General features: G+C 42.6%; 1 protein-coding gene across 1 annotated transcript; it reads left to right on the forward strand.

The window, feature by feature from the left end:
• The first annotated feature begins 511 nt into the window (after positions 1 to 511).
• On the forward strand, positions 512 to 7,276 carry LOC123047208 (uncharacterized). Its single transcript, XM_044470706.1, has 12 exons — positions 512 to 758; positions 843 to 906; positions 1,772 to 2,386; positions 2,981 to 3,067; positions 3,209 to 3,367; positions 3,931 to 4,008; positions 4,495 to 4,587; positions 4,676 to 4,795; positions 5,372 to 5,449; positions 5,567 to 5,746; positions 6,211 to 6,312; positions 6,704 to 7,276. Exons 1-12 carry the CDS (start codon positions 748 to 750, stop codon positions 6,932 to 6,934), a joined length of 1,818 nt encoding a protein of 605 aa, XP_044326641.1. The 5' UTR covers positions 512 to 747; the 3' UTR covers positions 6,935 to 7,276.
• The last annotated feature ends 2,700 nt before the right edge of the window (positions 7,277 to 9,976 follow it).

Consider the following 9,976-nt stretch of genomic DNA (forward strand, 5'->3'; position numbering starts at 1 on the left):
CCCTTATGTTTGCAGACACACATAAGTCTGATGTATAATCTCAAGAAGTTCCAGCTCCTAATTCAAACTACACTTATATAGAGAAACAAAAAAGACAAACACTATTCATCAAAGTTGCCACTATTCACAGCTGAATTTGTCATTTTTGTATCTCCAATTTAGACCGAGTTTTGAGCTGATCTTTTTTGCAGTTGTAGATATACATCATAGGTATGTTGTCAAATAATTTCAGATTTTTTTGGATTGTTTAAATATGATTTTTTTTTCTATTAATCCCACGATCTCATTTAAAGGGCAGATTCTATTCTAGTCTCCTTGGACTTTGTGCGCAAAAGCTAAGCACGAGTCGGGCCCGGATCCCGGGTTTTCGGCCCTGGGCCTTTTACCCCGGCTTCCCTCAGGTTTACCACCGGTGCGGTGACTTTTACAATCAACCTCTAGAAATTCCTTTTACCATTCATTAGAAAAATAATTCTTGACCTAAAAAAAGAAAGAAAAACAATTCCTTTTACCAGAAAACACAGTCTCGTATTCTCCCGAAGCCGCACATAACCAGGCCGCGTCACACGGCCGTCTTCCCCGTTCTCCCCGCGCCGCTCGCCCTCTCCCCCGCCGTCGCCGGCTCGCCCCCGCGGCGCAAGGCGGTGACCCCGCAGGACGATCGGAGCCGCGCCGCTCCTCGCCTCCTCCGCCCTCCCCAGAGGCGAGTAGACCGAGAGGCGGAGGCCTCCCACGGCATCGCCCGCCATGTTGCGCCGGTACGGCCACCGACCTAGGTTTCCGCCCCGCCCCGCCGAATTAGGGTTTCCACGCCTAATGCCTGGCTCTCTCTGCTTTCGCAGGTGCGTGCGGGATCTGTACCCGCTGCGGTCCCTCAGGAGGATCCCCAGGCCGATCTCCAGCGAGGTAATTAAGCGTCCCCGTTATGTCTCGTGGCTCGATCCCCATTAGGACGGTCTCCGGTGGTTGCAGCTGGTCGAATTGCTTGCTCTGGTAGGCGTGTGTTGGGCTGAGAATTCAGTTGCTTGTGAGAGCTTGCCTGGGATTGGTGGATTCGTTGGTTAAGCTGCCAGTGGAGGGGCTGTGTTATGGCTGTTCATGTCTGATTAGTTTTTGGGAATGCTGCTCGTCCTGTCATTTGTTTTAGTTAACATAGCCCGTTTGTGTTCATCTGATTTGAGATAGATTAACTAAGGGCTGTCTGTGTTTGGAGCATGATGCTGTGGTACATGTGGCAATGTTTGGAACTTAATAGGAGTTGACATTAGCTTAGTTGGCAATGAAAGAATCCAATTAGATTGGGCTGACATGAATCATGTTATTTGTACTTATTTTGCCACATATGAGGTTTGTATTATTTTTCATACGGAACACCGATTACTCACTAACCCTTGATGAATGCTTCTAGAAGAAAATAGGACCACACTTTCTTGTGATATTTGTAATGTTATGTTGTTACTTATTCGTTAGTAGTATTATCAGTGCGAGCGCAAAATTCTACTGCGAGTTGATTGGACCTGTCAAAAGCCATGTATAGTTTTTTCCATGTGCTCATCGCATATATTTACATAAATGCAGTGATTTTCTACGTGCAATGAATGCACACAATTTATGTTATTAGGTTTGTAATGCTTTTGCAACCGCCTTTCCTCATTCCATTCCTTAGCTTTGGAAGTTTGCACAATAGTTGGGAGTATTCTTGCATTTTTTTCTCTTTCTATTGCTGATAGGCCTGAAGTGCAAAAAAGTGACAGAATAACCTATTTATCAGGTCCAAAGTCCAACATTCGGTCAACTCAGAAGAAACTCAACAAAAGCATCCCAACAAGGTTCAGCACAGAAATCTGTCCCTGGACCTAAAGAAGAACCTTCTAAGTCTGGAAGCAAGGTTCCAAAGGTTCTGCTTGGAACTCTGGTTGTTGGTGCTGCTGGTATGGCCGCTTATCGAGCTGACTACATAGACCTTCAGTTTATGGATGAAAAATTGCCTTCGACCATCAGGGAGCAAAATCTCACAAAGATGTATGAAAATCTGAAGTCCCCTTTTGAACAAAAGGTTGATCAGAAACAAACCATGTTGGATCCAAAGAATGGCATTGTTCAGGATACACCCAAGGGCCTTCCAGCTGAAGGGATTCCAACTGCCGGTGAGCAGCCTACTCCTGCAGAAGAAAAAGAAACAGAAACCGTAACCCAGGGAACACTGCCAGTTCAAGATGAGCATGGTGCTGATACTAAACTGCCGTCTCAAGATACTCTCTCTGTTGACATAAAGCCAAATGTTGTAAATAAGGCAGCAGGTGAAGTTCCTCTTGGACAAGCTGACAAGATAAGTAGCACAGTTTCTCCAGTAGAATCAAGCCAAACAACGGCTGAAGTACAAAAGGTTTGAGTTCTTCCTGAACTTGTTATTTAACCACCGATTTATCATCATTTGCATGTTGATTGGTATATCAAAGTACTTATATTTTCTCCTTCCTAATTGGTAATTCGATGGATTCTACAGGCTTACAAGGATTACTGTGTTGCTTTCAGTTTTTATAGATTATACACTGTAAAGGTTATGCCATATGATTTATGCAGAAGAAATATTTAGAAATGGAGATCTGAATGAAATCCTCCAGTAATCTAGTTTAAAAAACATGATTAGTCATGCAGCTGTCACAGCTTGTTGTTTAACAGTACTATCATCTATCTATGTTTGTGATTTCTGAATTTTATTCGATTGGAATTTTACATTTAGAGCTGGCGCTCTTGAGCAATTTTGAGTTGATAGTATATTGACTTTTTGTTATATCACTGTGAAGTTTAGAACCACTAGATTGTAAGTTACTTTTTAGTAACACACCACCAGTTGTTCCATGTAGCAAAATCTGACGAAACTTTTTTTATGTCTGTATTTTTGCATGATGCTGTTTCTAAGTATATATTGAATAAGGACGCTGGTAGAATCATCTAATTGATAAATCCTTATCTGTAGGATCCATTAGGTGCTGATGTAGGTGAACAGAAATCTCTTGCTGAGACATATTTACTACAGGAGGAGCATGATATTCCTAAAGATGTGGTATGTATTCCCACCTTTAAAAATTGGACAATACCAACATTGGAAGAAATACTTCCTATTGATGGAGAGGCTGCTAGAAATAAGTTGATACTTAATATTCATATTTCAATGTTTACTTTATCTCTTTATGTTGTTAAACAGAGTGCTAAGGAGACTAAAAGTGATGGCATTGTTGGTGGTGTAAAAGCTTCCGATGATGGGAAAATTATGCTGGATATTATAGATGCTATTCATGCTGCTGAAAAAAAGCAGGCAGATACAGATGCTTACACGTATTCTGAAGAGAAAAGGAAGTTGAAGGTTTGTTATCCATTTGCACGTGATGTTTCTACTTAGCCATGGTCGTTGCTTTGTACACATCAAGGATTAGCAGTAGCATAGCATGCCTTCATGTATTTTTTGTACAGTATTGTTTTCCTCCTGTTGAGCTGTTTCAGTTCTCGTGGACATCCAGCAGTTCCATAGCAGCTGCAGTGCTGCTAAATTAGTTCATGTTTTTATTGATAATGACAATAGTCATTGAACCTTTTGAGCATATATACTCCCCTATTAAAGAAATAAGAGCATATTATTCTCCAACACTATAAGGTTTGCAAATTTTGATGACACTTTCTTCCTTTTGCGCAAGTTTGTTTCCCCCTTTCTTCGACATTTATAACTAAATATTGCTATTAATTTATCCCTCTCTTATTCCCAAGACATTAATATCATAGATATCATGTTTACTTCCCTCTAGTTCTCTTGGTTTCATACCATTCCCAATCCACTCGTGGCAAACAAAGTAACACCTTACATCTGAATGGACGGAGTAGCACAGAGTTGACAGTAATAATTTTTTCTTGGGTATGCTTGTGTTTTTTCAGGAAAGATACGAAAAGGAGTTGAAGGATACCAGGGCCCGGGAGCTCATGTACGCTGAAGAGGCAGCAATTCTGGATAAGGTGAGTCAGGCATGCTTTTTCTGATTTCCTTATGCACACGCAAGTCATGTGTACGCTTATATGTTTCTTCAGTATTGAGCCAGTTTGCTAGATGTAAAATTGGTAACATTATTGGAAATTTCATGAAAACAACAATATCTGGATAATCTTTTTCATTGATACATTGAGATGGCACCAACGTGATCAATCCAGGTAGTATATGGACTGTTAAAATTTCAAGTGTTCCACCCAACAAATATCGCGTCGACGTACATGTAGACGTTGAAGGAGTAGTAGTTTAACAATATTTCTCAAATGCTAGTGAAATATGGATTAAATAAAATCAAAACATCAGAATTATATCTGCACAATGTGCATTCTTTTCTTCACTCTTGTCAGTGTATTTTAGTATGCACTATACTTGTATATAGTATCTTTTGTCTGTGTTTTAGTTTCAGATGATTGCTTTAATTTTGTGGCATTTTGAATTTCATGATGTTGCTTCAGGAGCTGAAGAAAGAGAAAATGAAGGCTGCTGCTGCAGTTAAAGAACTTCAAGAAAAAACTGAACAAAAGCTGATGGATGAGCTGCAGCGGAAGGTCTGTCAGATGTGCTTCGGTGTGCCATATTTTTTCTACCCTCCTTACATCAATTCTTTATGTAACTGTACTATGACTGACATAATAGGATGAGGAAGCAAGTCAACAAGTTGAGAAGGTACAAGAGTTGGCAAAAGCTGAACTGGCCGCAGCTCTTGCAAAGGAGAAAGCATCCCAGATCGAACAGATTGCTGAAGCAGATCTCAATGTATGAACCTGTACCATCTTTTCTTTTACGATGATAGGCAATGTTGTAAACAGCCTTATGAGGTTGGCATACTGCAACCCCAGTACCCTATACCAATACTTCAGGAGATGCGCGTGATAGTAGCGCGTGTCTCTCAAATGCGGTTTCGCAGCCATGATTTGCTGAATTGAGCGGTTACCTTGAAAGCTTTAGTGGTACGCACAAAAATGGTAATATCTATATACTGCTGGAGTCTCCCCTACAGCTTTCATTAGAAGTACGCAGATTATCTTAAGATCATGTAGACATATCAATTGAGTAAGTGCACTCCAGAAATTCTTAGAGACCATGGTACTAGAACATGCTCACTTGCAATGAACTAAGGAGCAAGCGAATTTGTTGACTAGTGAAATTGGATGGATTTTATTGCAATCAACATTATCTAAGAAGGGACTGTTTTCCTTCTTTTAAAATAATAGGTGATCTCTGTTTGTTCTATCTTCCATGTATACATCTTCCATTGCTAGACAATTTGTGCAGTGTGTACAGTTTCAGCTTGCTTGCACTTGTTTACTGCCTTTTTGGGCTTATTTTCAGATAGATGCTTTGTGTATGGCATTCTATGCGCGATCTGAAGAAGCTCGGCAGAGTCATTCTGTTCATAAGCTTGCTCTAGTAAGTATTTCACTTTGATCCCATCATGTACTCGCTTCGGAGGGCTGGAAGCTTAGTTATTATTGTCTAATCCTCTGCTTTCAGATTTCTAATGACATAATTCTTAATTCTCTGCAGGGCACTCTTGCTTTGGAAGAAGCTCTATCCAGCGGCTCGCCAATCCGGACAGAGGTCGATCAATTGCGTAAATCTCTTGAAGGTATTGATAAAGATTCACTGTTAGAATTGGCTCTTTCATCGCTTCCAGAAGATGTTCTCGAGCATGGATTAGATACCCGGATGGAGTTAAAACAGAAGGTAGGTCTTTGTGCTGCAATAAATGTTCACATCTGCTTACAGCTTTTTATTTGTGTAATGTACTGTTGTTTAATATCAACTCAGTGTGAAAACTCAAGTAATACTAATGCATTCCTGATTGTTGTATCCTTTTGAATATTAGAGATCGCTATTTACTTGCAGATGTTAATTACTTGTTTTGTTTCTAAACATATACAGGTGGTTTCAGATAGGGGTACACCCTGCAACAGACACCTTTCACATCCATACCTTTGACCATTATTTTTCTAGTTATATGTAGAATAACTATAATGATCTATCTGCAAGTACTTTTGATGCCCAAAACAATATTCATTCCCATTTGAGAACCTGAATACTTGGTAAAAGTCATATCTATTAATCATGCAATGATGTACTGTCAGTTGTCATGACACTTATTGAGCAAAATCTAGTTTGGCTACCCTTACCATCATTTCTTTTTGCAGTTTAATTCCTTGAAGGTAACAATCAGACATTTCGGTCTTATACCATCAGGTGGTGGTGGTATACTGACGCATGCTGTCGCTCGTGTTGCTTCTAAGATCAAGGTGTGTTGATACATGCAACTTTCTACTGGTCGATAAGAATTATATATTGTGGAACCTGAAAGTTTTGTATCTGAATCTTCTGATCAAGAGCTATCTAATGCTACTATTTATTCAAAGCATTATCTAGTTTCAAGTCCAGACACTGTATTGCCTCCACATTTCACTTGTAATAGTTGTCCTAGTTGACCCCCTGGGTTCTCTCCACCAGGCTTGATAGAGCATGGTTAGTTGTCCTTTGGACTCCTTATAGCAATGGATCCTTCTGGCATGGTTACAATCAGTGATCAATCTTATTAGTAAATTCGGCCATCCTTAATAAAAAATACCTGCACTGATGAGATACTGTTGAAATTACAAATTATGCTTCTAAATCTGTTGCAACTGGTTTCAGGTCGAAGAGGACCCATCTGGAGATGGTCTTGAGTCTCTCATAAGCAGAGTGGAAGACTTGATTGTAGGAGGAGATTTGAGCGCAGCAGCCGACACCCTGACAGGAGGGTTGCAGGGGACCGCAGCGGAGGAAGCAGCTGCCGAGTGGGTGAAGCAGGCAAGGAAACGCGCGATTGCAGAGCAGACGCTCACCCTGCTTCACTCGTACGCTTCTTCAATCACATTTTCGTGATCTCGATCATTGATGGATCTTTTGTTCTTTCTTCTATTTGGCAAGATTTACATGCCAGCGCTGCAGATTTTACGATACTCACATGTTTCTCTATACCATGTCGCAAATGCATGGTCCTTGTAAACAGAGATAATAAATTTTGCCGTGTAGCCACTTGGTATTGTGATACTCCAGTCGCGAGACAAGTTTGGATAGATATGTCAAAACTTTTTTTTTCTTTTCTTTTTGCTGAAAATGCGATGTTCGTGGTCTAGCTGCTGCTATGACAATGTAAGGCTGCAGGGAGGGGAACAATTTTATCAGTCAGAGTGCTCTTACATCTCAGTCCGTCACTTTACTATCTCTGCAAACAGGGCTCGGTTGCAACTATTGTTCAGGTGTATAAGCAACATGATTGAGCGAGGTTTTTACCATTAAATGTTTTTTTTGAGAAAGGAACAAAAGACTAAAGCGCTTAAACGCGTGAGTTTCTAATTTAGTGCTCTGCATCACATACTCCCTCCGTCCCAAAATTCTTGTCTTAGATTTGTTTAAACACGGATGTCCATATCTAGAAAAATCTAAGACAAGAATTTTGGGACGGAGGGAGTATATTCTAATACAGTTGAAGTTATTGTTTCATTTCTACTTGCTCTTCAAAGTTTAGTTTAATTATGATGCCTCTACCTTTTTTTTTTCGAAACGATGCCTTTACCTTAACAGAAGCTATAAATGACAGTGACGGTGACCAGCAACGTTTGCCAGGGATGACATTTGCTAACGATGCTCGCATTTACCATGGATTTATTTTAGGGTTTTCGACGATGCACATTCAGTGGCAGAAGACGTTCTTGTCGACTATGAGACGCCTACGATGACTTCATAAAATCTTAAAATGATATGCTGCCGCAGTCTCTCGAAGGTGCCCATAGGGATATGGTGTGTGTGTGCGCGTTTATAGGGGTGAATGTATGTGCGTATATATGAGTGCTTACGTCTGTATTGTGTTAAAAATATACAAAACGCTACGAGTTTCTAACTACTCTTTTCATTTCTAAATATAAGTGTTTTTAGATATTTCAATAATAACTCCAGTGATCATGCCCGCCACCGTTCCAGCACTAGAAAAGAACAGCCAGGACCATTGGAACCAAGCGGTCTTAAACCGGACCACCAACACAATTAAGATGTTCTTCCAGATGGACAAGTAACTGTGCTCACCGTGCCTAAACAAGTGCGAGGGGATGAGGACAGTTGTGGTTGGAATAGAAGCAGAAGCTGAAGTGGGCGAAACAAGAGTCCGCCGCACCCCTCCAGTCAGTGACTGGCCACTCTGCCGTCCTCGTAGGGTAGGTCACCAACCGTTGGCGAATTTGGCCATCACCACCTTTGTTTAACGTATGTTTGTTCAGTGAAGGTGCGTGCAGATGGTGTCCGCGGACTGGTCCTGTCCGGTCCACGGATGGATGCGGTGTTCGATTTGAGGGTCAGCATTGGTGATGCCCTAATGAATGTCTAGCTTTGCTCCCCATCCTACTTATGAAAGAATCAATGGCTTGAAAGTATTTTGTTCTTCTTTGAGAAAACCTAAAAGCTTGACTTCCAGACCACCATGCTCCATGCTTCGAGCCAACTGTTGTGCTCCACCTTCAGCACCGACCGCAATGCTGGCCTTAGTGGTGGGGCCCAACAATATACATAGCGGAAGAACAACAATTTCAGTTTTTATTTTACTTTTGTTCTTTTTATGGTTTCTAGTTGAAAGGTCAACCCAATTTTTTAGAAGTCCATCTTCCATCTTTGTAGGCCACTTGCCCCAATACAATGCCACTCTCAGTTCGTCGTAGCCGTATTTATAAAGAATGGCGTCAAATACCTCCATGCCGCTTCCCGAAGTTGGTGTGCTTACCTTCATGCCGGTCCATGTCAACGAATGGCTGCACGATGACGACGCCGAGATCCATAACATGCTTGTGGGATCTTGGTGAGGCTGCTGGAGGCACCACGGAGTAATGCCAAAGCGATGCCATGCTAACAGAGCACATGACGGTAGGCAAAGGAGGGATTCGACGCGTTTTATATTTACACGACCGCGGTAGGCAAAGGAGGGATCAACAGGTCTTCCAGCGCCGCGTCCTCTAGCTGCTCACCGGCCGCCTCTTCGCGACCATTGTACTGTCCATGCCCTTATATCCAGGCAAAGGTAGTGACGAACGTTCCTAATTATTTTAGCATGCAATATCACTCATTCTAATTAAACAACAAATAGCAAATAATTTTAGTCTCAAGTTTCTTAATAGGACATTGTTGGCCCAGTGGGAACTAGAGTACTACAAGCCATCTGCCTGCGGCCCAGGAAGCGACACCAGGTGAAGAGCTCAAGAGGCGGCCCAGCCATGGGAGCCGCGACATAAGACGCTTCGCAAGGGCCAGGCCTCGCGAGGACCCTCTCCGCGAAGCAAGCACTACTGAAGACCGTCTCCTGCGGCAGGCGGACTCGCAAGGCCTCTCTTGTGAGGCGGCCTCCCATGAGGCCCTTCCGGGGGGGGGGGGGGGGGAAGATGCGCAGCATGGGTCACGTAGCTACGTGCCCACCACATGGGTGATGCGCATGCGCAAGATGACAACAGCAGGGCCCATGCCAGTAGGCGCGGTCAGGGAAGGTTTCCTCTTTGGTGATAAAGTAGAGCCGCGACTGCCTCTCCCCAAAGCAAGTTCCAAAGCCTCCACTTCAGGGCGAGAAGAGCACGAAGACACGGCGCACTAGGGCATATGTCATCGGCGAGCCCACCAGCGCGTCATGGATGGGGTCTTTTCCAGGCGAAGATTGCTTTTCTTAGGATAGGACTGAGCGCCTATCCCCCTTTGAATTTCCATTGTGTGGCAACCCTTTCCGCCAATATTTTCGAGGAAGAGGACCAACGCAGCTATATAAGAGGCAGTGCTGCTACCTTAGGGGGGATTGATCGATTCCACTCTCGTCTACCTTGTACACCAGTGCAATATCTCCAAAGCAATCACACACAAGCAGGAGTAGGATTTTACACTGCTTGGTGGCCCGAA

Source organism: Triticum aestivum, chromosome 2B, assembly GCF_018294505.1.
Source record: "Triticum aestivum cultivar Chinese Spring chromosome 2B, IWGSC CS RefSeq v2.1, whole genome shotgun sequence".
Lineage (NCBI taxonomy): Eukaryota > Viridiplantae > Streptophyta > Magnoliopsida > Poales > Poaceae > Triticum > Triticum aestivum.